Genomic DNA, 27,604 nt, shown 5'->3' with positions numbered 1-27,604 from the left:
CTGCGTGGGTTTACTCCGGGTGCTCCGGTTTCCTCCCACAGTACAATGACATACAAGTGAAGTGAATTGGAGACAGAAAATTGTCCATGACTGTTTGATATTAAACTTGAACTGATGAATCTTGTGTAATGAGTAACTACCGGTTCTGTCATGGATGTAACCACAGTGTAAAACATGACGTTAAAATCCTAATAAACAAACATTAAACTACAGATGTACAGAACGTTTTATTAGTGTACATATTAACCATATAAAACATTTAGCTTGGTGAATTCCAGCTCGGTACTTATACAACAATTAAATAAATAAGCTAAAATAAAGACAGGAGGGAAGGAACAAGCTCATTTAGTGTGTTTCATCATTAAAGTGTTTTTGTGTGTTTCAGTAACGTGCATGTTCATGTATATACTGTTTATTATGTGACGATTATAAATAGTAATAACATATTGGCAATACATACAGTACAAACCATCTTTGTTTAGAGTATGACAGATAAAACTGCTTCCTGTTTGCGGTTTAATTCATTCTATGTTAATTGATGATCTCGTTCTCAGACTTCTCGTGATGATAGACGTAACAGCCCACCTCACCGATGTTCACACCTTTCGGACCAAACAGGTAGCCGTAGCAGGGCACGTGGCAATAGGGTCGACCATCATGCTGTCAAACATATGTGGTGATAACGTGTTAAAATGATCATATACATACATTACACATACACCGATCAGTCATAACATTAAAACCACCTCCTTGTTTCTACACTCACTGTCCATTTTATCAGCTCCACTTACCATATAGAAGCACTTTGTAGTTCTACAATTACTGACTGTAGTCCATCTGTTTCTCTACATGCATTGTTACCCCCTTTCACCCTGTTCTTCAATGGTCAGGACCCCCACAGGACCCCCACAGAGCAGGTATTATTTAGGTGGTGGATGATTCTCAGCACTGCAGTGACACTGACATGGTGGTGGTGTGTTAGTGTGTGTTGTGCTGGTATGAGTGGATCAGACACAGCAGCGCTGCTGGAGTTTTTAAATACCGTGTCCACTCACTGTCCACTCTATTAGACACTCCTACCTAGTCGGTCCACCTTGTAGATGTAAAGTCAGAGACGATCGCTCATCTATTGCTGCTGTTTGAGTCGGTCATCTTCTAGACCTTCATCAGTGGTCACAGGACGCTGCCCACGGGGTGCTGTTGGCTGGATATTTTTGGTCGGTGGATGATTCTCAGTCCAGCAGTGACAGTGAGGTGTTTAAAAACTCCAGCAGCGCTGCTGTGTCTGATCCACTCATACCAGCACAACACACACTAACACACCACCACCATGTCAGTGTCACTGCAGTGTTGAGAATCATCCACCACCTAAATAATACCTGCTCTGTGGGGGTCCTGACCATTGCATGCTTTGTTACCCCCTTTCATGCTGTTCTTCAGAGAAACAGATGGACTACAGTCAGTAATTGTAGAACTACAAAGTGCTTCTATATGGTAAGTGGAGCTGATAAAATGGACAGTGAGTGTAGAAACAATAGTATCAACAATTACATATTACTTTTTCAAATTACTCTATTCTTTATTTATAAATGTAATGTATTTGGTGGATATTATTGGTGCTTGGGTGGTGCAAGGGATCAAGGGTTCAAATCCTTTGATTATGTCTGAGGGGTGGCAGAGGCCCCACAATAGATTGGTGTTCTGTCTGGGGTGTGTTGCTGCACTGCATCTAGCGATTCTGGGGAAATGAACCCACTGTGATCCTGACCAGATGGCAAAACATGAAAATAAAATAAAAATTATTACTATGATGATTTTGTTGTAATGCAACGATAAGCACGTCCAACCAGAAGCTATAGCCTACTTGACATGAGTACAGAACTAGTGGGGGTGAGGGTTGGGGGGTTAAGAAGGCAAAACGTTTAGGAACCACTGACATGAGGATCCATTTGCAGGTAAAACATTCAGTGCATGTTTACAAGAACCAAAGTATGGTACATTTTCAGGAATGTGGGTGTAATACCTCAGCATGGCCACCAGATGTCAGCGTCTTCTTGCACCTCTCGCAGCGCAGGCACGGTCTGTGCCAGTTACGACCCAGTGACGTCACTTTCTCCGCTGAGGGGGTGACAAGTGTGACGTCATCATTAAAGAAATAAATTCATATAAATAATAATTCAAATAAAGGCACAAGAACTGGTTCTTTACGGTGGGGAAGCTATAGAAAAACCATGCTGAAACTTGTTAGGCACCGCTTAGGCACTCTACCCACCTCTTGGGAATTTGGAGTGTGTCTGTGCAGATTTCTGCCCATTCATGCAAAAGGCAGGTCAAGGAACCAATGCTGGTCAAGAAGGACTGGATCACAATTCCTCCCCTACACTGGGACTATCCAGTACCATTCCCCAGACAGTAAAGGATTCTTACAGAGAGCTTTAGCGTATACTGTGGAACACGCTTTATTTCCAGTATTCCTCCACCACATGTGCTGATGCCTCCACCAGACAGCAGGAGTCACCACTGCAGCAGCAAGAACACCGCTTCCCTTTTATACAATGTGCCTGTTGAGCACCCGACTAGGACGGCAGCAATTCAAACACAAGCGTAAAGCCACACTTACCGAAGTAGACGGCTGTTCCACAGCCAGGACACCGAGATGCCTCGCCGGCAAACATCCGCGTCGGTGGAGCTGGTACTGCAAACGCACACAGAAAACGAATATACTGTATATAAAATTACACACTGCATGTGTGTCTCTGTGGCCTGTGTACCTGTCAGTACCAGTAAAAGAGGTGTGGCCTGTGTACCTTTCAGTCCCAGTAAATGTAAAGTAGGTGTGGCGTGTTTACCCATCAGTCCAAATAAAGGTAAAGTAGGTGTGGCCTGTGTACCTGTCAGTCCCAGTAAAGTAGGTGTGGTCTGTGTACCTGTCAGTCCCAGTAAAGTAGGTGTGGTCTGTGTACCTGTCAGTCCCAGTAAAAGAGGTGTGGCCTATGTACCTTTCAGTCCCAGTAAATGTAAAGTAGGTGTGGCGTGTTTACCCGTCAGTCCCAATAAAGGTAAAGTGGGTGTGGCCTGTGTACCTGTCAGTCCCAATAAAGGTAAAGGTGTGGCCTGTGTACCTGTCAGTACCAGTAAAGTAGGTGTGGTATGAGTACCTGTCAGCCCCAGTAAAGGAGGTGTGGCCTGTGTACCTGTCAGTACCAGTAAAGTAGGTGTGGTATGTGTACCTTTCAGTCACAATAAATGTAAAGTAGGTGTGGCCTGTGTCCATCAGTCCCAATAAAGTTAAAGGAGGTGTGGCCTGTGTACCTGTCAGTCCCAATAAATGTAAAGTAGGTGTGGCCTGTGTACCTGACAGTACCAGTAAAGTAGGTGTGGTATGTGTATGTCAGTCCCAGTAAAGGAGGTGTGGCCTGTGTCCATCAGTCCCAGTGAAGTAGGTGTGGTCTGTGAACATGTCAGTCTCAGTAAAGTAGGTGTGGTATGAGTACCTGTCAGTACTAGTAGAGGTAATGGAGGTGTGGCCTGTGTACCCGTCAGTCCCAGTAAATGTAAAGTAGGTGTGGCCTGTGTACCTGTCAGTCCCAATAAAGGTAAAGGAGGTGTGTCGTGTGTACCTGTCAGTCCCAATAAAGGTAAAGTAGGTGTGGCCTGTGTACCTGTCAGTCCCAATAAAGGTAAAGTAGGAGTGGCCTGTGTCCATCAGTCCCAGTAAAGGTAAAGTAGGTGTGGCCTGTGTACCTGTCAGTCCCAGTAAAGGTAAAGTAGGTGTGGCCTGTGTACCTCACAATCCCATAAAAAGGTAAAGTAGGTGTGGCCTGTGTACCTCACAATCCCATAAAAAGGTAAAGTAGGTGTGGCCTGTGTACCTCACAATCCCATAAAAAGGTAAAGTAGGTGTGGCCTGTGTACCTCACAATCCCATAAAAAGGTAAAGTAGGTGTGGCCTGTGTACCTGTCAGTCCCAAAAAAGGTAAAGTAGGTGTGGCCTGTGTACCTGTCAGTCCCAATAAAGGTAAAGTAGGTGTGGCCTGTGTACCTTTCAGTCCCAATAAAGGTAAAGTAGGTGTGGCCTGTGTACCTCACAATCCCATAAAAAGGTAAAGTAGGTGTGGCCTGTGTACCTCACAATCCCATAAAAAGGTAAAGTAGGTGTGGCCTGTGTACCTGTCAGTCCCAAAAAAGGTAAAGTAGGTGTGGCCTGTGTACCTGTCAGTCCCAATAAAGGTAAAGTAGGTGTGGCCTGTGTACCTTTCAGTCCCAATAAAGGTAAAGTAGGTGTGGCCTGTGTACCTCACAATCCCATAAAAAGGTAAAGTAGGTGTGGCCTGTGTACCTCACAATCCCATAAAAAGGTAAAGTAGGTGTGGCCTGTGTACCTGTCAGTCCCAGTAAAGTAGGTGTGGTCTGTGTACCTGTCAGTCCCAGTAAAGTAGGTGTGGTCTGTGTACCTGTCAGTCCCAGTAAAAGAGGTGTGGCCTATGTACCTTTCAGTCCCAGTAAATGTAAAGTAGGTGTGGCGTGTTTACCCGTCAGTCCCAATAAAGGTAAAGTGGGTGTGGCCTGTGTACCTGTCAGTCCCAATAAAGGTAAAGGTGTGGCCTGTGTACCTGTCAGTACCAGTAAAGTAGGTGTGGTATGAGTACCTGTCAGCCCCAGTAAAGGAGGTGTGGCCTGTGTACCTGTCAGTACCAGTAAAGTAGGTGTGGTATGTGTACCTTTCAGTCACAATAAATGTAAAGTAGGTGTGGCCTGTGTCCATCAGTCCCAATAAAGGTAAAGGAGGTGTGGCCTGTGTACCTGTCAGTCCCAATAAATGTAAAGTAGGTGTGGCCTGTGTACCTGACAGTACCAGTAAAGTAGGTGTGGTATGTGTATGTCAGTCCCAGTAAAGGAGGTGTGGCCTGTGTCCATCAGTCCCAGTGAAGTAGGTGTGGTCTGTGAACATGTCAGTCTCAGTAAAGTAGGTGTGGTATGAGTACCTGTCAGTACTAGTAGAGGTAATGGAGGTGTGGCCTGTGTACCTGTCAGTACCAGTAAAGTAGGTGTGGTATGAGTACCTGTCAGCCCCAGTAAAGGAGGTGTGGCCTGTGTACCTGTCAGTACCAGTAAAGTAGGTGTGGTATGTGTACCTTTCAGTCACAATAAATGTAAAGTAGGTGTGGCCTGTGTCCATCAGTCCCAATAAAGTTAAAGGAGGTGTGGCCTGTGTACCTGTCAGTCCCAATAAATGTAAAGTAGGTGTGGCCTGTGTACCTGACAGTACCAGTAAAGTAGGTGTGGTATGTGTATGTCAGTCCCAGTAAAGGAGGTGTGGCCTGTGTCCATCAGTCCCAGTGAAGTAGGTGTGGTCTGTGAACATGTCAGTCTCAGTAAAGTAGGTGTGGTATGAGTACCTGTCAGTACTAGTAGAGGTAATGGAGGTGTGGCCTGTGTACCCGTCAGTCCCAGTAAATGTAAAGTAGGTGTGGCCTGTGTACCTGTCAGTCCCAATAAAGGTAAAGGAGGTGTGTCGTGTGTACCTGTCAGTCCCAATAAAGGTAAAGTAGGTGTGGCCTGTGTACCTGTCAGTCCCAATAAAGGTAAAGTAGGAGTGGCCTGTGTCCATCAGTCCCAGTAAAGGTAAAGTAGGTGTGGCCTGTGTACCTGTCAGTCCCAGTAAAGGTAAAGTAGGTGTGGCCTGTGTACCTCACAATCCCATAAAAAGGTAAAGTAGGTGTGGCCTGTGTACCTCACAATCCCATAAAAAGGTAAAGTAGGTGTGGCCTGTGTACCTCACAATCCCATAAAAAGGTAAAGTAGGTGTGGCCTGTGTACCTCACAATCCCATAAAAAGGTAAAGTAGGTGTGGCCTGTGTACCTGTCAGTCCCAAAAAAGGTAAAGTAGGTGTGGCCTGTGTACCTGTCAGTCCCAATAAAGGTAAAGTAGGTGTGGCCTGTGTACCTTTCAGTCCCAATAAAGGTAAAGTAGGTGTGGCCTGTGTACCTCACAATCCCATAAAAAGGTAAAGTAGGTGTGGCCTGTGTACCTCACAATCCCATAAAAAGGTAAAGTAGGTGTGGCCTGTGTACCTGTCAGTCCCAAAAAAGGTAAAGTAGGTGTGGCCTGTGTACCTGTCAGTCCCAATAAAGGTAAAGTAGGTGTGGCCTGTGTACCTTTCAGTCCCAATAAAGGTAAAGTAGGTGTGGCCTGTGTACCTCACAATCCCATAAAAAGGTAAAGTAGGTGTGGCCTGTGTACCTCACAATCCCATAAAAAGGTAAAGTAGGTGTGGCCTGTGTACCTGTCAGTCCCAGTAAAGTAGGTGTGGTCTGTGTACCTGTCAGTCCCAGTAAAGTAGGTGTGGTCTGTGTACCTGTCAGTCCCAGTAAAAGAGGTGTGGCCTATGTACCTGTCAGTCCCAGTAAATGTAAAGTAGGTGTGGCGTGTTTACCCGTCAGTCCCAATAAAGGTAAAGTGGGTGTGGCCTGTGTACCTGTCAGTCCCAATAAAGGTAAAGGTGTGGCCTGTGTACCTGTCAGTACCAGTAAAGTAGGTGTGGTATGAGTACCTGTCAGCCCCAGTAAAGGAGGTGTGGCCTGTGTACCTGTCAGTACCAGTAAAGTAGGTGTGGTATGTGTACCTTTCAGTCACAATAAATGTAAAGTAGGTGTGGCCTGTGTCCATCAGTCCCAATAAAGGTAAAGGAGGTGTGGCCTGTGTACCTGTCAGTCCCAATAAATGTAAAGTAGGTGTGGCCTGTGTACCTGACAGTACCAGTAAAGTAGGTGTGGTATGTGTGTCAGTCCCAGTAAAGGAGGTGTGGCCTGTGTCCATCAGTCCCAGTGAAGTAGGTGTGGTCTGTGAACATGTCAGTCTCAGTAAAGTAGGTGTGGTATGAGTACCTGTCAGTACTAGTAGAGGTAATGGAGGTGTGGCCTGTGTACCCGTCAGTCCCAGTAAATGTAAAGTAGGTGTGGCCTGTGTACCTGTCAGTCCCAATAAAGGTAAAGGAGGTGTGTCGTGTGTACCTGTCAGTCCCAATAAAGGTAAAGTAGGTGTGGCCTGTGTACCTGTCAGTCCCAATAAAGGTAAAGTAGGAGTGGCCTGTGTCCATCAGTCCCAGTAAAGGTAAAGTAGGTGTGGCCTGTGTACCTGTCAGTCCCAGTAAAGGTAAAGTAGGTGTGGCCTGTGTACCTCACAATCCCATAAAAAGGTAAAGTAGGTGTGGCCTGTGTACCTTTTAGTCCCAGTAAATGTAAAGTAGGTGTGGCCTGTGTACCTTTTAGTCCCAGTAAATGTAAAGTAGGTGTGTCGTGTGTACCTGTCAGTCCCAATAAAGGTAAAGTAGGTGTGGCCTGTGTACCTGTCAGTCCCAGTAAATGTAAAGTAGGTGTGTCGTGTGTACCTGTCAGTCCCAATAAAGGTAAAGTAGGTGTGGCCTGTGTACCTGTCAGTCCCAATAAAGGTAAATTAGGTGTGTCGTGTGTACCTGTCAGTCCAAATAAAGGTAAAGTAGGTGTGGCCTGTGTACCTGTCAGTCCCAATAAAGGTAAAGTAGGAGTGGCCTGTGTACCTGTCAGTCCCAGTAAAGGTAAAGTAGGTGTGGCCTGTGTACCTCACAATCCCATAAAAAGGAAAAGTAGGTGTGGCCTGTGTACCTGTCAGTCCCAATAAAGGTAAAGTAGGTGTGGCCTGTGTACCTTTCAGTCCCAATAAAGGTAAAGTAGGTGTGGCCTGTGTACCTCACAATCCCATAAAAAGGTAAAGTAGGTGTGGCCTGTGTACCTCACAATCCCATAAAAAGGTAAAGTAGGTGTGGCCTGTGTACCTCACAATCCCATAAAAAGGTAAAGTAGGTGTGGCCTGTGTACCTCACAATCCCATAAAAAGGTAAAGTAGGTGTGGCCTGTGTACCTGTCAGTCCCAAAAAAGGTAAAGTAGGTGTGGCCTGTGTACCTGTCAGTCCCAATAAAGGTAAAGTAGGTGTGGCCTGTGTACCTTTCAGTCCCAATAAAGGTAAAGTAGGTGTGGCCTGTGTACCTCACAATCCCATAAAAAGGTAAAGTAGGTGTGGCCTGTGTACCTCACAATCCCATAAAAAGGTAAAGTAGGTGTGGCCTGTGTACCTGTCAGTCCCAATAAAGGTAAAGTAGGTGTGTTTGGTTGGAACCACAGAAAAGTGTGTGTGTGTGCTTCTTTAGAGTCTCATGAGAATATCATCATTTGCTAGTCTGAGTGCAGAGTAGCATTCCTTCTTTTCCCTCCACCAGCGGAAAACCCTCTATAACACATATCTCAGGAAGTGAACAATCAACATTAGGGGGGGGGGGTTGAAAACACCACGACAAACTGTGTGTGTGTGTGTGTGTGTGTGTGTGTGTGTGTGTGTGTGTGTGTGTGTGTGTGTGTGTGTGCACCTTTGGGTTGATGATGTTCGATGAGGGCGTGGGACCACGGCGTTGTCGGTGAGACGTCTGGGGATCCGTCAGATGATTTGTTGACCGGAGTTGAAGGGGGCGTGTCATATATATAGGACCCCGCCCCTCCGATATTCACACCTATTAATGAAAGTTAAGTTATACAACATGCCACGTAACTGTGTGTGTGTGTGTGTGTGTGTGTGTGTGTGTGTGTGTGTGTGTGTCCTCCCTGCCTTTACCCTTGTATGGTGAGGAATGTGTGGTGGGCTGAGGGTCTTTATTATCGTTACACACCCACAATGCGTGTGTGTGTGTGTGTGTGTGTGTGTGTGTGTGTAGCCTGAAAACTGAGATTCTATTCATCCCAAACTTTCCAGCACTGAAAATAATTCCTAATTTTGGTTCCCAGCTACTTTAAGAAAAGTGTGTGTGTGTGTTTGAGGCAGCTCTAATAGAGGGGGGAAGCTTTCGCCCCCCGAAATATGCTTAGCCCCTCCACAGCACCCCCAGAATGGTAGACAGTAGATATTACGTTTACATTTTCGGCATTTAGCGGACGCTTTTTATCCAAAGCGATTTGCACTATTGAGACAGTACACTGTCTAAGCAACTGAGGGTTAAGGGCCTTGCTCAAGGGCCCAACAGTGGCAACCTGGCAGTAGTGGGGCTTGAAACGGCGACCTTCTGATTACTAGTCCAGTACCTTAACCACTAGGCTACAGCTGCCTACATTCTACCATGACACAGAAGCTGCTGGACCCTCGGGTGATCCTGGTATTCATGGTGGACCTTTCGGGTCAGTTTGGATTTTCTTTCTGACCCTGGCAAAGTGACCCACTGTTCCATGTAATCTGAGTCTGGGTGCACTGAGCCCTGATCTATAATGTGCGTTGCAAGCCAGGTCTTCTCCTCCGTCATCGGTGCCTGACTAAAATTGGCACAGATTCCACGATGGCTCGGTGGGTAGCACTGTTGCCTCACAGCAAGAAGGTCCTGGGTTCTATCCCCAGGCGGGGCGGCCCGGGTTCTTTCTGTGTGGAGTTTGCATGTTCTCCCCGTGTCTGTGTGGGTTTCCTCCCACAGTACAAAAACATGCAGTCAGGTTAATTGGAGACACTGAATTGCCCTATAGGTGAATGGGTGTGTGTGTGTGTGCCCTGTGATGGACTGGCGCCCCGTTCAGGGTGTTACTGTGTGCCTTGCGCCCATTGAAAAGCTGGGATGGGCTCCAACACCCCCCGGCGATCATAATTGGATAAGCGGTTGAGAGAGCCTTCATAGAAGGGTGCCGTGAGTGGCACTTAGGTCTGTTGGCCCACACACTGAGACCTGAAGCTTTGCTATTGGCCGCCGGGCACCTACACAGACACGATTGATTGGCTGTGTCTGAGAGTGAGCGGGCTGAAAGAATAATTCATCACTGCTGCAGTTGTGGCCTCTGGTGGCTGGTTGAGGAACTGCACAGAAATAGTGAATAACAGAGAGCAGTGCGTGGATGTGTTCTTTTGGGGTGAGTGATGTATGTGAGGAATTGGGTACGACTAGCTTTGGAGATAAAAGGATAGAGATGTGGTTTTCTACATATTTCTATTCGTCTTCCTCACCTTTTGGTCCAAACAGGGTTCCGTAGCAGGGTTTATGACAGTACGGCAATCCATCGTGCTGTTGAGAAGAAAAACAGTCGTTTATTAGAAAAAAAAAAGAAGATGATGATCAGATAGATTCATATGCAACGTCTCTGGCTGGTCGTGATCCAACCAGAATTTAGGGAGGTCCAGCATGGAGGTTCTTCTCTGTATGAGCACCAAGAAGGTGGAATGAACTTTCTACATCAGTTTGAGTCTCTTCACGTCTATAAAAGACACTTCAAGCCCTTCATCTACTGACGAGAACCTTCTCCGGTTCTTCAACCTACGAGCACTATATGGTCAAAAGTATGTGGACGCCTCTCATCACTGAATGTAGTTGTTTGTGCCACATCCGTTGCTAACAGGTGTATCAAAATGAAAGAAGGTGAATGATATGCTTTTTACTTTATGGCAACAGTTTGGGGAAGTTCACTTTCTCTTTCAGCATGATTACACCCCTGAGCACTCTATAAAGATGTGGTTTGAGCTCTGGTCTCAACCCAACTCGACACTTTTGGGATGAATTACACTCGGACTGCGAGCCAGGCCTGCTGTTCTCTTCCAACGTCAGCGCCTGACCTCACTGACGATGTTGACAGAATAAATGGGCACAAATTCCCACAAACACACTCCAAACTCCTAAAACATTTTCCTTAAATCTTTTCCATGTGTGTCGGGGTGAACCGGTGCCCATACAGGGAACAGTACACACACACACACACACACACACACACACACACACACAGAGACCTGCATTCAGCGCGGACAGAAAGTGTTTAGCTCAGCACGTCGGTGTTGATCTCTGGAGTATGACATCACTTCCTCTGTGATTTAAAGTCTGGGGCGCATTATGAGCACCGGTAATTTGGAGAGTTCGGCTGGAAATGATCCACCAATAGAACTGTGACTTGGCGTTTTGGCTACAGCTAATATTTCATCAGCTCCACTTACCATATAGAAGCACTTTGTAGTTCTACAATTACTGACTGTAGTCCATCTGTTTCTCTACATGCTTTGTTAGCCCCCTTTCATGCTGTTCTTCAATGGTCAGGACCACCACAGGACCACCACAGAGCAGGTATTATTTAGGTGGTGGATGATTGCTGCTGGAGTTTTTAAACACCTCACTGTCACTGCTGGACTAAGAATAGTCCACCGACCAAAAATATCCAGCCAACAGCGCCCCGTGGGCAGCGTCCTGTGACCACTGATGAAGGTCTAGAAGATGACCGACTCAAACAGCAGCAATAGATGTGCGATCGTCTCTGACTTTACATCTACATGGTGGACCGACTAGGTAGGAGTGTCTAATAGAGTGGACAGTGAGTGGACACGGTGTTTAATAACTCCAGCAGCGCTGCTGTGTCTGATCCACTCATACCAGCACAACACACACTAACACACCACCACCATGTCAGTGTCACTGCAGTGCTGAGAATCATCCACCACTTAAATAATACCTGCTCTGTGGTGGTCCTGACCATTGAAGAACAGAGTAAAGGGGGGTTAAAAACTATGTAGAGAAACAGATGGACTACAGTCAGTTATTGTAGAACTACAAAGTGCTTCTATATGGTAAGTGGAGCTGATAAAATGTTCTGTTCTGCTTCACCCCATGTCCACTTCAGTTACTCTAGCTTGTGACCACATGCACGTCCCCTACTGGAAGGACCACGTGGGTCACCTGATGTTGGGACTAAAATAACACCAGGAGATAAAGATGTGTGTGAGTGTGTGAGTGTGTGAGTGGGGTGAGAGGGTACGAGCTCCGAGCGCACTAACAAGTACCGACTGTATTTCATCCATCTCTGTGTGTGTGTGTGAGCTAGAACTACAGGCGCTCTGCTAAAACAGAAGATGGTCACATGACTCATTCATTCATTGTCTGTTTTACCATCCTGGTCAGGGTTGCGGTGGGTCCAATTCACTGGACGAAAGGCAGGAAACAGCCCAGACGTGTCGCCAGTCCATCACAGAACACGCACACTACGATAATTTCTAGTAGCTCCAATTAACCTGACTACTGTGGGAGGAAACCCACACAGACACGGGGAGAACATGCAAACCACACAAGAACGACTGGTCACATGACTAATCTTGTGTGTGAATCTTGTAGGAATGAATCTGTGCAGTCATACCATGGATCTCGCCAAACAACAACAGACCCTTTATTTAATAAGAGAGGGTCGGGTGTCCAGCTCTGTGATCAAGGACGGATTAAGGATAGTCTGGGCCCCAGGGCAAACCCCGCGCCCCCCCCCTCCAAAAACATAAATAAATTAATACATTAAACAACCTGTCATTAACTAACCCTAACACAAGAATCTATTTTATATACGTTTCTTTCTACTCTTCTTTCTTGCAAAGTCATCCACTAATTCATCAAAATTAATCTGTCTGACCAAATCTGATTCAATGGCCAGAAGTGACAGTGAGTTCAGGCGGTTTTGGCGCATCCTAATCCTGAGTTCATTCTTAATACGAGCCAGTTTGGAGAATGAACGCTCCCCTTCACAATTTGTGATAGGCACAGTCAAAAAAAGTCTAAGTGCTATGTAGACATTTGGAAAGGTTGACTGTAAATTCAAATTGATCATGGTTTTGAGCATTTTACTAGGACATTTTTCTTTTTCTGTTATGAATGATTTGTATTGTATAAATTCATCTGCCAGGCTCATGTTCAGATCTGAAGGATATGCTGCAGCGAGTGAGTTAGCCTTTAAAGTGAGCTCACTGTTGGACATATTGTCAGGCATGAAAAGAACATCAAATAGCTCAGTTAAGTGTGTGTATGCATTCACACTGCTTGAAATTGCTTGTCTTAAACATAAATAATTGCAAAATTGCTAAATTAATTTGTGTCTCTGCGCTTAAGAGAAATTGAACATAATAATTTTGAAACAATACAAATTCAGAAACATTAAGTAAGGGCCTGAATCGCATATTTGCAACAAAACGTCTGTTATGAAATATGGTAGCTTGCCTGGCAATTTGTAGGTCCCTAGAAAGTCAAGGAGCCATGGTAAACGACTTCTATGGAAGTCAAGGGCCCCATAGCAGGGGCCCTCGTGATCAAGGGCCCTCTAATGGTATGCCCTGCTCTTCTCTAGGGCCCCCTGGTAGGGGCTCTCATAACCAGGGCCCTCTAAAAATATGCCCCCCTCTTTCCTAGGATCCCTAATAGCCAGAAGTCGAAGTCAGAGCAGTGCCACAACGCCTCATCCATTTTCATAAGGGCCCCCAAAAGCATGGCTAGGGGCCCCAAAAGCATGGCTAGGGCCCCCAAGAGGCACTGGGGTCAAAGTCCCTAATAGTCAGAGGATCCTTAAAATGGAGGGCCCTCGGAAATAAAAATATATTGTATCTTAAATGTTGATAGGCATCGAAAAATGTTTTGGGCCGGGGCCCCCTGACCTCAAGGGCCCCTGGGCGCTGGCCCCACTGGCCCGGTCAGTAATCCAGCCATGTCTGTGATCACTCCCTCGATTCCTCTCCTGGACCAGTGACCTCCAGGCGCCGGGGGTTAAAGATCAAAAGTAATGCCGGCTTACCTCAGCGTGGCCGCCGGGCGAGAGAATCTTGTTACAGCGTTCACATTTCAGACAGAAACGATGCCAGTTCTTCCCCAGAGAGCTCGCCTTCTCCGCTGAGACACACACACACACACACACACACACACACAAACTCGACTGGTTATTTTATTCTGCTGTGATTACTACATTCGATTTCTAACATTCTGAAAGAATCATCATTCCAAATCATCCCAGAGGTCTTCGTTGGAGTGGCGGTCAGGGTTTTGTGTCCTCCCATGTCACAGTCATGTCGGAGCAGCAAAGGGCCTTCCCTAAACTGTTGTCACAAGTCAGAAGCATATCATTTACCTGTATATACACCTGAACGTAATAATTATGACAAGCGTCCACATACTTTTTGCCGTACAGAGAGCTTAACCCTGAATTATTACTGTTATGGTTCACACACATGATGACTGTTATCAGGGACGTCCTGTTATTACACACACACACACACACACACACACACACTCACACACTCTGTGTTTGGTCTAGCGCACAGCACAGCAATTACACTATACGGCCAGAAGTTTGTGGACACCCCTCCTAATCATTTAATTTGGTCATTTCTGCCACAGCCGTTGCTCACAGATGTATAAAATGCCAACTTAACACTTTTGGGATGAATCACACTCGGACTGTGAGTCAGACCTCTTCTCTTCGCTTCCAACCTCCGTGCCTGATCTCACCGACTGAACAAGTGGGCACAAATTCCCACAGACGCACTTCAAATTCAATATAGAGAGAGTCAGACCTTCTCTTCTAATATCCGTGCCTGATATTACTGACAATGTTGACTAAATCGATGGGCACAAATTCCCACAGGCACACTCCAAATTCAATACAGAGAAGGTCAGACCTCTTCCAACATCCCCTGCCTGATCTTACTGACTCTACTGACTCGATCGTGGGCACAAATTCCCACAGACACACTCCAAATTCAATGCAGAGGGAGTCAGACCTTCTCTTCTAATATACGTGCCTGATCTTACTGACAATGTTGACTGAACAAGTGGGCACAAATCCCCACAAGCACACTCGATTCAATATAGAGAAGGTCAGACCCTCTCTTCCAACGTCCGTGTCTGACCTCACTGACCCCACTGACTGAACGAGTGGGCACAAGTTCTCACAGGCACACTCCAAATTCAATACAGAGTGGTTTTCAGACAGACCCACAGTATGAAGCAATTTTGTAGGGCTGGTGCACCCTATGGTGCAGACACGGAATCAGAAGGCCAGTAAACACCGCCGGTCTGCGAGTTTATTACCCGACTTCCTCTTTTTCTATCTTATGATCTACATACAGTATTTATCCACAGGTCATCGCTGCTGACACGATCGATAACGCAAACAACGTCTACACAAGCGTGCGCTCTCGTAGCTATATATAGACTTCCTCTCTGTGATTTGTTGGGATTTGTGTGGCCGGGTCTAGCATTTTTATTGGATGGATAAAGGTTAATATAGTATCAATATATGGTATCATCGGGAGACCCGTGGTGCACTTCTTTAGGTCACTCGGCCTCTGTAGGGTCCAAGTTAAAGTAAACAAACCTTTTCTGTTTGCTCACAGTGAACTCGGACTCTTTAAATGCTGGATCACGTCGTACATCCTGGCTAGCACATCAGCACTTCTAACGGAGTACATTTACGCTATAGGGCCAAAAGTATGTGGACGCCCCTACTTCATTTCAACTTTCCAGCAACGGTGTAGAGAACTCCAGTGGGACGAATTGGAACAATGCTGCAGCCTATAGCAACCCAGCTTCCTACTGGACGTATAGTTCACTGTGTGGGGTATAGGAGCTGTAGCATACCCTATATTGTTACCCTTTTTCTCTAATTTAGTCATATCCATTTTTTCTGCCCTGACCAAGGAGAGACTGCAGACTATGACATACCCCCTCAGTCATACGTGCCTGCCAGGGACAGAGTCTCACAGAGAGCCATATCGCATACAGAGTAAGGAATCCAGCGACCTTCCTCCCTCCCTCAGGCACAGCCAATTGCATCTGTTGGGCGCCTGGCCAGGTAGACGGGTAGCCTTTTCCTATCTTACGACCTACGTATTTATCCACCGGACATTCCTGCTGATACATACTGATCAATAACAGAAATGACGTCAGCGAAAGTGTGTCCTCCCTGCGACACAGTGACCGCCCTCCTTCGGGCACGCCCAGTTGTGTCTGTTGGACGCCCGGCCAGGTCGACGGGTTAACCTTTTCCTATCTTACGACCTACATGTTTATCCACAGGACATTCCTGCTGACGCAATAACACAATGTGTGTCCTCCCTCCCTCCCTCAGGCACGACCAGGTGTCTGTTGGACACCTGGCCAGGTAGACAGCAAAACTGACTTTGAAGCTTGAGAGCTCCAGAATGCGTTTATATAGTGGGTTATATCACACGTGGCATCCTATAGGATGGGGCTTGTCTAGATATTTTGGATATCTGATGCCTCGGTGCTCAGTGCACTCTGCGGGGTGATTATATAACGTCCTAAGTAGGGCACAGGAAGACGTTTGAGATTCGGCTGGTGTCTCGGACTGCTTTGTTTTTGTAGGACTGGTGAATGTCCTTTCCTTGTTTGTCCACTGCCTCCCACAGAGCTCAATGTCCAGCCTGAGTGCATTCAGAGTCTGGAATGTGTGTGTGAGGAACAAAAGACACCTCAGGAATGTGGGCCGGTCAGTGCAGGAGCCACACTTAAACATGACTCCCGCGTCCGAACTCATTGTTCCCCGTGTATTTTAGCTCATGCGCGGCGCTCTGGGGGAGACGGATAAACAAGGAGAGGATGTTTATGATTCCGACCGACACAATAAAGGACCGAGACGGCCATAAAATCCCGAAAATATTTCTGCACCCTGTACATGGTCTCTACATCCGAACTAGTGCATCGTGCTGGTATGAGTGGATCAGACACAGCAGCGCTGCTGGAGTTTTTAAACACCGTGTCCACTCACTGTCCACTCTATTACACACTCCTACCTAGTCGGTCCACCTTGTAGATGTAAAGTCAGAGACGATCGCTCATCTATTGCTGCTGCTTGAGTCGGTCATCTTCTAGACCTTCATCAGTGGTCACAGGACGCTGCACACGGGGCGCTGTCGGCTGGATCTTTTCGGTTGGTGGACTATTCTCAGTCCAGCAGTGACGGTGAGGTGTTTAAAAACTCCAGCAGCGCTGCTGTGTCTGACCCACTCATACCAGCACAACACACACTAACACACTCGACAACCCTGAGTGAGGAACCCAGCGACCTCCCTCCTTTGGGCACGGCCAATTTTGTCTGTTGGACACCAATTTAGTCATATCCATTTCTATCGTACAATGTACATCTTTATCCACAGGACATTCCTGCTGACACATACTGATCAATAACACAAGTCTGTCCTCCCTCCCTCCCTCGGGCACGGCCAATTGTGTCTGTTTGGACGCCCGGCCAGGTCGACAGCAAATAGTTTTATAGCGGGTTATATCACACATGACTAAAGTTCTAATTAATAAAATATAGTGAGTTAAGGTAGTTTGGCTGCTTTTTGATGCATAGATAAATATAGAATGTGGTAAATTTTACCTAAATGTACATTTTAGACCGAATCTGATCATATACAAGGCAACTTTCTGAGAAGTTGAGCTTCTGTTAGTCATTTAGTCATGAAAAACTCAGCAGAATGTAAACAGCACTCAGTTAAATGAAATGTAGAGAGTTATTGTGATGGCTTACCGAAGTAGACGGGTTTGTGGCAGCGTGGGCACTTGGAGCTCATGATGATGGGATGAACAGTGAGGAGACGCGCTGCTCCGCTTCAAGCCTAGACAGAAGAATAAGTCCCGCCCACTCCCTATTCCGCTATTCCCATTGGTTTAAGACACGTCAATCAAAAAATTTAAGAGCTACAGGTTGGCACCGTGACTGAACAGTAGCACACAGAGTTGCCAGGTTCGCGTTTTCCACGCAAAATTGTGTTTGTTTTGAAATGGAGTGGCGATTTTTTGGGGGGCTACTTTCAAAACGTACCAGAGCCGCTAAAATGCTTTTATTACAAACAGTACAAAATTAAAATGAACTGTTTTTTGAATGTGTAGTGATGGTGTTAACTAACGAAATCGAAATCCACTGTAGAAATCTACTCAGCACTTGCTAAGGAGGATGGAAAAACAGCACAAATGTTTAGGGGTGATTCTTCAATTAGGGGAACTTTTACGTCCCTAAGTTATAAATTTGTATTAAAAATACTTTATTACAAAACAAATATTTTAGGTATTAAAAAGATCATTCATTGCATCACTAAAAAAAATTACATACCAAAATAATTATGATTTTCATTTTTTATGATGATTTAAACATCAATATTTTGCTACTTTGGCCTTGTCCCCAACCCAGACTTTAAAACTTCTCTGCTCTAATAAAATGCTAAAAAGTGATTAATTCATTATAAACATCACAATATGAGTTTTATAATAACTTAAAAAGAAACAAAATGTATTTTTTTTTCATATTTGTACAACCTATGCATATTTTTGAGCAATATATGACTGTCCCCGGCATTATCGTCATTACCGCAGCAGTGTACGGTTTCTGTAGGGAATCATTTGAAGGTAACACTTGTTTATGTTGTAACCATGGAAACAAAGACTTGCAAGGAAGCACATGCCAGCCATGAGAGAAGATCGATATTTTAATGTCTGGAAATGTGAGTAATTTAATCATGTATTCCTCCTGATCATAGAGTATATTTATTCAGCGTCATTACCATTTACATCAGTACGGCAGTACTTTACCAAAAAAAAAGAAAAAAAGAAATTTGCACATTATTTATTTATTTAAAAGTGCATCTTGTACTAGCTGTTGACTAGCTTTAGCAAATCCATGGCCTAGCTAGTTTTTTTCTTTAAAAAAGTAACAATTTTCATTACCGCAACACGTTATTACCAACACATGATGACATTTTGCTGCCACTTCGCAAATAAATATGAAATATTAAAATTCTATATAAGCTCAATTGTAGCCATCATATAAAGTCTTTGCTCTAAAGCATGTGAGCATCATCTTCACATAATTAAAACTAAATTATTACTAATTTTATTTTTCAAAAGTTAAGATGGTAAAAAGAGCCCGCAATTGAAGAATCACCCTTAGATGGATGGTTGGTTAGTTAGTTAAGGCCTCAGTAGCAAGTTACATAAATCAAGAAGGTAAAAGTAATAGTACACACTACAGAGATTCTCATGATACAAACAAGGATCTGTATAATCACACCACCACACAACAACAACAGGACCTGAGGGTACATATGGAGGTGTTATTTCAGTTTACATTGTAAGTCTGTTATAGATTGTGAGTAAAAGCTATAAAATATAAATTATAAAGTGAACCACAGTGCAAATATAAGAAAATGTGCAGATTGATGTACAAAAGGTGCGCATGCTCACCCACGTACATAGAAAAGAAAAAGAAAAGTTCTAAGAAAATAGTAAATAGTTCTTAATCAAACCTCAAATCAGGAAGCTGTGCAGCATGGCAGCAAAATAAAGAGTTTGGAAAGTAGTCCTGAAAAGTCCTGACGAAGAGAAGACGACAAACTATAGACAGAAAATAGCAAACAGTCAGAATTGTAGTGCCAATAGAAGGACTGTCCAAAAGTTCAAAACTGCCCCTCGTGTAACCTACATTTCTAATCAGAAATCAGAAGGGACTGGATAGACAAAAAAAGTTCAGGAGAGGACAGAACTGATAAAGTGAGTACAAGTCAAATTCAGTTCAGTTCTGTTTATTGTGTTACTATTAGATGTTCTTGATTGGGATCTGAAATGATTATAAAATAATAATAATAAATAACATATTAATAGAAACAGTTTATTTCCTGAACACCACACTGCTAACACCACTAACACCCAGACTACACACTGGACCTAGTATTTATTATTTATTTATCATTTGCACCTGCACTTTACATACATGTACACATACATATATATATGTATAGTTATTTAGCAGCGTCTTTATATAGTTATAAATATAATTGTATAGTTATTTACTTAACACATCTTTATTATTAATATTACTTTTATTATTATAATAGATACTTGGCTAATCCCATTCTTTTTCGTATGCTTATTATTATTACTATTATGTATATAGTACTATGTACATAGACATAATACCATATATGTAAATAGCTGTAGTTATAAGTACAGTATATATTAATCATAGATTATGTAAGTTTACTGATATTCTGATATTTTTGCACAATGTTACTATTTGCACTTCTGGTAGATGTTAACTGCATTTTGTTGCCTTGTACCTGTACTGAGCAACAACTAGTTAAATCCATCCATTCACCCACCCATTTATCTATCTATCTATCTAATCTATCTATCTATCTAATCTATCTATCTAATCTATCTATCTATCTATCTATCTATCTATCTATCTATCTATCTATCTATCTATCTATCTATCTATCTATCTATCGCTCCGTCTGTCTATCTAATCTTTCTAAATAAAATAAGAATTCCTTTGTTATATATATACATATACACATGTACAGTACAATGAAATTCCTATTCCATGTATTGTTTGGGTCAGAGCACAAGGTCGGCCACCACTGTCCCTGTATCATATAAATGATAATTTTGTAAATAATATAATAAAATAACTATACAAATAATATCATTGTGAACACAATGCTTCACAGGAAGTATAAATTAGAATATAAAATTAAAAACAAAGTAAGATTAACAGAAGATTTAAGAGTCGTACACTGGTAGTTCTCTGTTGCCATTTATAAACTTAAAAGATTTTGGGCTAGTTTTAGCTTCTAAAAGCTGGGTTTTAGACAGACTTTGGGATGGGTGTTTTTGCTCGACATGGCAACTTTATATGTGACACCTTAGATGTTTGGCTAGATTCAGCATCCAAATGGAGTGAGGGTTTTAGACAGACTTTGGACTTGATTATTCTCCGTAGACCTGGCAACCCTGACAGCAGCTTGGATCCTTGAATTGATGGGCTTTTTCCGGTTTAGTTTAGTTCCTTCTCACCTCACAAAAGTGTCAGAAGGTGGATTGGCAGCAACCTAAGTGTGAGACTTGGCGAAGACCTCAATTAGTATTCGGTACCATGCTGCCCCCTAGAGGTTAAAGTGAGTCATGGTCGCATTCACTTACTGGACGGTGTCCATCGATTGTATGGCATTACATACCCAGATATTTACCCTCTTATTTAGACCTACAGGCAGTTTACAGCAGCCAATCCACCTTCTGCATATACTGGTACGTAGGAGGAAACTGGAAAACATTGTTTTATTTCCAGTGTCCCCAAGTTTCCTGGTTAAACACATTCAGAAGGTGGATTTGCTGTTCTAAAGTCCTAAAGTACTTTAGTTCTAAAGTAGTATAAGTGAGTGAATGAGTGTGTGATGCCCTGGACCTGGACCCACCGTAACCTTGATCAGGATGACTCTGAGACTGAATAAAAACATATTTAATGTGTCTATATATTTTTGTAACCAATTTTCAATGGTGATCAGGGTCTAGTGTGTCCATCTCCACTGTAAAACACCCACTGCACAGCATTTGAGCCTGGATCTCAGCTGCGGTGCAACCAATTTGGACATACTCCATTCCCCTGTACACTCTGGCAACCACTGCCCTGCCACACAAAGCCCGGAGCAGTGGAGTTTTAACAGTCTCAGCTCAAACAAACCAGGCTGCTCCCTCCGTCCGTATATTTCCGCTGCCCATGCAGATTGAATCCATTCAATCCATGCCACTCATACATGGCCAACTGTGCCCAATGAATGCCCAGACAAACGTCAGGGTCCTAGGGACCAGGGTCTGACCCTTGATTCCGGTCACTGTATCTAATGAGTTGGCATTGTTCCTCCCTGGCATGAACCTTGTTCTCATCAAGGAGCTAGTTTTTCTTTACCTTCCAATAGCATGCAAAAGGTGGGTTGCCAATTCTAGAAAAGCATCCAGAGTTGGTTTGAGTTTGTGGCAACAGTATAAGGAAGGCCCTTTCCTGGTCTGTGCCCCTTGTAGTGATGATTGCGATTTGCAGTTCGTTCATTGAATGCCCTTCTTGACTCAACCCTCCTGTTTATCCGGGCTTGGGACCAGCACCAAGGGTGCACCCATATGTCCCCCTAGTGGCTTAGTTCATGTACTGACAAGCACCATCTGTATTTGTAATTAGTGGTTATGGATGAATGAATGAATGAATGAATGATTGAATGAATAAATACGGTGGGTGAAGTAGTTGGTCTCTTAAAGCTGCAGATTCACATTTTCAGCATTTAGCCGATGCTGTCTAAGCAATTGAGGGATAAGGGCCTTGCTCAAGGGCCCAACAGTGGCAAACTGGTAGTAGTGGAAGCTGCTAGTAGTACTGCCAGTGGCTACAACAGATCAGTCGAGTGCAGGAGGCATCAATTGAGACACGACAGAGTTTGTTGATAAATTGATGATGATATTTTATTAGAGCTCCTTTATTAGTGCTTATAAAAAGATAAAGCATTACAGAAAGTTATAGGCACTGTTATAATGATTTATAAAGTCGTACTTTTGTTTGAGTGTTTTGATGTTTCACTTCAAGTGATTCTTAGTGTTTATCGTTCACACGTCTGATTTATTATGATTAACGGAGTTGATTATAATCAAGATTAACGTTTTATCAATGTGGCGCAAGTATGTGAACGACCTTTCTGATCAGTTTGGTCACACCCGTTGCCCTCGACCCTATCGAACAGCTCGTCCAACATCAGTACCCGACCTTACAAGTGCTCTTTACTTACTCCGGAATGATCAGGTGTCCACATACTTATGGCCAGAACGTCTGGTAATTGAGCAAAATGAGAAACCTTGAGCAGCAGATGGATCACTGGAGTGCAGATACTGATAGATCTCGATATTGTGGTTCCTGATGTGATTTCATTCCATTGATGTGGCAGCGTGGTTCATTAATATAAGACACTTATGGCATGGCGCATATGAGTGGAACTGGAAAAGTCAGCGGGCGTGTCCCGTTTTTATCGTCCTATTTCCTTCCCTCGATTCCCAACGGCTCAGTTCTGAGGACACGAGGAAATAATACCAAGATAAAATACAAATAAGCCTAAAACCAGTTAGTTTGGTTCTGTTATTGCTTGTGGAAGGATGAGGGAAGTTTGATGGATTTCCAGGCCACGGGCTGAAGGACGAGAGCTGGAATCGAGAGGGACGCAGGTTTGAGGTTTTATTTTGGCCCTCTGAATTAATAATCTAGTTTTTTTATTTCAGGACGGCTTACGCTCACGTTTATTTCTAGACTGATCCCGGACGAACCGCCACATTTATCAGACCTGGTGAGAAATAGAAATAGAATAGAGGCCCCGCCCGAAAAGAGACAATCAAAAATTAATTGTGGTCAAAACAAAGCAAGAAGAAGCCACCCAGATTCAGGTCGTCACAATCAATGAGTCTCTAGTTTGTAAGAAAACAAAGGCAACATGTTCTCAAATCAGGAGTTAGTACAGGATTTAGGACCAAGACCGGTCTCTCTGTGTTGCATTTATAAAATGCAGCGTTACTCTGAAAACTACAGCGTGTACGTATGTTAATGCTAAAATAAACTTCATGATAAATCGATCCCGGTCTCCACGGAGAGCGCCAGAACGTGACGTTATGAGATTCAATCCCAAAGAAACGGTTCGGACGGTTCAGGTACGATCCCGAGAAACAGTCCGGCTCTTCTTCACGCCTTCGCCGTCCTGCTCTTGTACCGTTGATACGCCTGGACGATCTCGGACACCACGGCAGGGTCGTCCAGGGTAGACGTGTCCCCGAGACCGTCGGCCTTCTCCATGGCCACTTTGCGCAGGATCCTCCTCATGATCTTCCCCGAGCGCGTCTTCGGGAGACGTTTCACCACCTGAGAGAGGAGGACGGACGAGGGAGAGGTCAGACAAACGGGATCCGACAGCGACGTCAGTGTTTTACACAATGCTCAGAACATAGAGGGGTGGGAAAAAGTAAATGCCCCCCTTTTGATTACCTTGGTTATTGCCGATTTATCACAATTAATATTTTCATATCATTACATAAACAACAGCACAGAAATGTGTTGAAATCACTGAAATTCTTTCCCACTTCATTCATTGTGACTTTTAGTGAATTGCTGCTGTAACACTGATATTTCCCTTCATGGATCAATAAAGTAATCAATCAATCAATCAAATTCCAGGATTGTTATGAATGTAAACTTCTGACCTCAACTGTACGTTTAATGTAAGGAACTAAATGTTAAAAAGGCGGGACTGCTCAATACTCATACCGATGGTTTTTACACTAATTTCACTATTATATTAATACACTACACGACCAAAAGTATTTGGACGCCTGACCGTAAAGGCCTCAGCATACTTCCAGCGAAACTGAACGCACCTTTGCGAGCTTACAAGCTGGCGTACTTCTAGCGGTTTGGTTTTGCCTGTCGCGTCTGCTCCACAGCTGCAGGTGATGCTGTGACGTTTATAATGTTAAGTTCCATGACTACTGATAAACGATGGCTGCATCCAAAATCTCATAGTTAAACAGTACGTACTGAATCAGAGGCGGTGCGCACTGCTCGGCCGGTACAGAAGCTCTTTCAGTACACGAGTGTGCCGTGTGTCATACACAACAAATGCTGCTCGAGCAGTCGATTATCCGGGTACTTTTCACGTACTGTTTAATAAATACTACGTATTCGGACACACCCGCCCGCTCCTGCGTACTGTACTGTTCAGGTTCATACTTTCATAGAAGCGATTTCGGACGCAGCCGACGATCACAGTTGAGACGCTCCTCAAAGTTTGTTTTCATGGCACGCCTCTTTTTTTAACCGACCGATCACAGGCGTCGTCGCGGAGTGTCGTCGTCCGCGGAGTTCGCCCAGCTTCCATGTGCACGACAGGGCGAGCGAAGCCTCTGCACGACGTCCGCGGTTGTTCGCTCTCTCCGCAATTACGTCACATTGGTCGCCGAAGCCAGGAGTACGCCGAGGCCTTAAGCTTGTCGGACGTCCCATTTCAGGAACAAATGCTTAGAATAGAGTAACAGCAAGAACAACAGCCGGTCTTCTGATATTGAGAAGCTTCTCACAAGACTTCGAAGTATGTCTGTGTATGGGAATTTGTGCCCGTTTAGTCAAAATATGGTTCCGGTTCATCAGTTGAAAGCATATAATTTCCTTTATGACTGATTTATTACACCAGTTAGTAAGTTTTCTTAACCCTGTGGGAGGAAACCAGAGCTCCCGGAGGAAACCCACACAGACACGAAGAGAACATGCAAACTCCGCACAGAAAGGACCCGGACCGCCCCACCTGGGTATCAAACCAAGGACCTTCTTGCTGTGAGGCAACAGTGCTACCCACAGATGTTTTACAATGCAACAGTGAAATAAATGTAAGAGAAAAGGTAAGGGCCGTGCTAAAGGGCCCAACGGAGGCTGCTTGGCAGAGCCAATGTGTGTCCAACATGTCTATATTTTTACTAATACATGAAGAAATGGTATTAAAAGTAATGATAACGTTGTGTCTGTACCAGGAAGTGGTCGGGCACGGCGTATTTGGCGATCTTGGTGGCCACCAGTTGTCCGAGTTCCTTCAGCACGTCCTCCTGGTTCTCCTCGGCGCTCTCCTTCAGCACCACGAACGCGAACGGCACTGCGAGAGAAGACGAGAACACCGTCAGTCATGAAACGTCTGAAGGTAAGAACGAGCTGTGTGTAGTAAAAAGAGGAGATGGCAGGAGCTTCAGTCTGTACAGTACAGTAAAAGATGCCTACAAATCAATGCAAAAGTATTCTGACTGATGGGAGTGGTCTCTAGAATAACAATGCGTCTAGACACAGCGTTCGTGGCTTTACTGAACAGTTTGACCAGGATGAAGATGATTGTCAGCAGTATTATTATAATAAGGGAAGCTTTAGAGGATGTAGGATTGATGTGAAGCAGCAATGAAGCTCCTCTGGATCTTGTGGAAGCTCAACAGCTCAACATTTTGTGTCGGCTGCATTATCGGTGTGTTTTCCATTACAGCCACCAGGCGGCGCCAAAACACCCGCAGCTTCTTTACAAGAACAGACTTTGCTAAATATTTCTGTACATTTGTGGATCGTTTGTACTTAAATAACCAATTAAAGCAAGAAATGAAGGTCCTGGCAACCCTATAAAGAATTGTATTTGGTACTGTGACAGTGGGGATTGCATTCCATGTGTGTTTAATGTTTAAAGTTCTGTCACCATTCAGGTTCATCATGGTCTACAACAAACCTGTGTCCAGATGAACTGATTCAACTTTGTGGATTTGTGTACCTGGATTATTGAGCATGCATCAAGAGCTTATGTTGGCTGATTTACCTTCTACACGAGGGGTGCCCACACTTTCGTGGCTTGAGATCTTTTGTTTTTAGTCGACACATCATCATGATCTACTTCCAAAAAAAGTTTGGCCTCATAATTTTTTATAAATGCTTTGAAGCTTTTTTAAATGCACTTCAGTTCCTATATTGATGTTCAGCTTTACAGGGCAAGCGAGTGAATAATCACACTGATCTTATTCTGATGATTTACACTGAATGGTGTCGGTCAGGTTTGTGTATCTGGACAGGAGCTGCTGATTCTGATTCTCAAGCAGCTTCCAAGTGTCCATCAGTAAGTGTGGGATGATATTTGTACTTTATAAATTATTTTTATGTAATAAAAAGCTGATTCACACGAGCAGGTCGATCCAAAAATACTGTCAAATATACGGCACATTTTCTTCAAGTTCCAAAACTGCCCAGCAGAGGCGCTTGACTTCATACGAATATCAGATAGAGGGTTAAAATTTATCCGTCAGCTTCTTAAACGTATGAATAAAACAGCGTCTCTGCAGCGTTCCTGCCTGAATCGAAGCGTTTTTGGTTTCTTTGTGCTCGGTCGCGCCCTCATCATCCTTAACGGTGCAGGTTACAGGAGGAAAAATGCAAAAATGGCGCAAACTGGCTACTGACGAGTGAAATCTTTTATGATACGAACAGTGGCCACATTTCATGTCAATCACGCTGACCTGTTTAAATGAGGCGCGATCTACCAGCGTGTACTGTGCCATCGATGTATTGGGCACCCCTGTTCTGCACCCTTTGTTGTAGGGTTCTCAAACATAAGAACAGTGATTTATGCAAGAAGAAGCTTTACTTCTGAATGTAGCGTGAACTAGGTTCAGTTCTAAGAGGAACACTTACCTTAAAAAGGGTCAGGAAACGTTCCCATAAGGACAAACAATAAACATTTAAGGTGCAGGATTAAAAAGATTAATGGGGTTGCAGGTTGGGGATTGTAGTTTACGCTTAGGCTACACGAGAACGGAACTATTAGGGCGCCTTTTTTTTATCCAAAATTGAGACGTTAATAGGTGTGTTAACCTGTAAGATTTCCTCACTGGGACAAACTCAGTTTACATTAAACGATTCTGATCAGAATTCAGATGGAGCAATGAGTTTAATCTTCAGATTAATAGGTCACACGTGGTAAAACTAGCATTAAAATGCTTTTTATAACTGCCCGTTCATGTTCCAATAACCTCATATATGCATTTATTATTAAACGTTCAGAATAAAAACGGCACCAAGCTCGAGTAAAGAAATCCACAACCGACTGAACCCACCCTGAGAAACAAAAGAATGTGGCAGAACCCTGAATGTTCCCAGAATGAATCGGGCTTTTGTTCACTCGCTCTTTCACTCGGCAACGTTCTCTTAAAGACACAAGTGCATTTTTAGCAGCCGAATTCCAACAAAAGCGTCATTTTTTTTTTAGCTAAAACTCTAAATCAGTGCAGCTTCTACAACGTGACTAACATGAGCCGGTCAGGGAGAGGAACAGGCGCCACCTTACAGTAACCCATAACTAAAAAACACACAGAACTACCAACACAAACCAAACAACAAAAACTACATCATCAACCTCTGATCAGATCA

The 27,604-nt window shown here is 44.1% G+C and overlaps 2 protein-coding genes across 2 annotated transcripts in view; both read right to left on the bottom strand.

The window, feature by feature from the left end:
* Positions 1-208: 208 nt before the first annotated feature.
* On the bottom strand, positions 209-18,662 carry crip3 (cysteine-rich protein 3). The gene is made up of 7 exons (XM_063007996.1): positions 17,342-18,662; positions 13,586-13,680; positions 10,011-10,068; positions 8,404-8,544; positions 2,621-2,695; positions 2,024-2,118; positions 209-660 (listed from the first exon to the last, which is right to left on the bottom strand). Exons 1-7 carry the CDS (start codon positions 17,382-17,384, stop codon positions 532-534), a joined length of 636 nt encoding a protein of 211 aa, XP_062864066.1. The 5' UTR covers positions 17,385-18,662; the 3' UTR covers positions 209-531.
* A 3,418-nt stretch (positions 18,663-22,080) lies between these two features.
* Positions 22,081-27,604, bottom strand: part of acss1 (acyl-CoA synthetase short chain family member 1) — a 29,137-nt gene continuing 23,613 nt past the window's right edge. The window contains exons 13-14 of the mRNA XM_063007995.1: positions 25,186-25,307; positions 22,081-23,530 (exon numbers count right to left, since the gene is read on the bottom strand). Coding sequence (XP_062864065.1) covers positions 23,354-23,530; positions 25,186-25,307 — 299 coding nt within the window. The 3' untranslated portion in view covers positions 22,081-23,353. The remainder of the gene's footprint in view (positions 23,531-25,185; positions 25,308-27,604) is intronic.

Source organism: Trichomycterus rosablanca, chromosome 13 (genome assembly GCF_030014385.1).
Source record: "Trichomycterus rosablanca isolate fTriRos1 chromosome 13, fTriRos1.hap1, whole genome shotgun sequence".
Lineage (NCBI taxonomy): Eukaryota > Metazoa > Chordata > Actinopteri > Siluriformes > Trichomycteridae > Trichomycterus > Trichomycterus rosablanca.
Note: the sequence above shows the minus strand (reverse complement) of the source record. Positions and strands in the feature narration are given on the sequence as shown.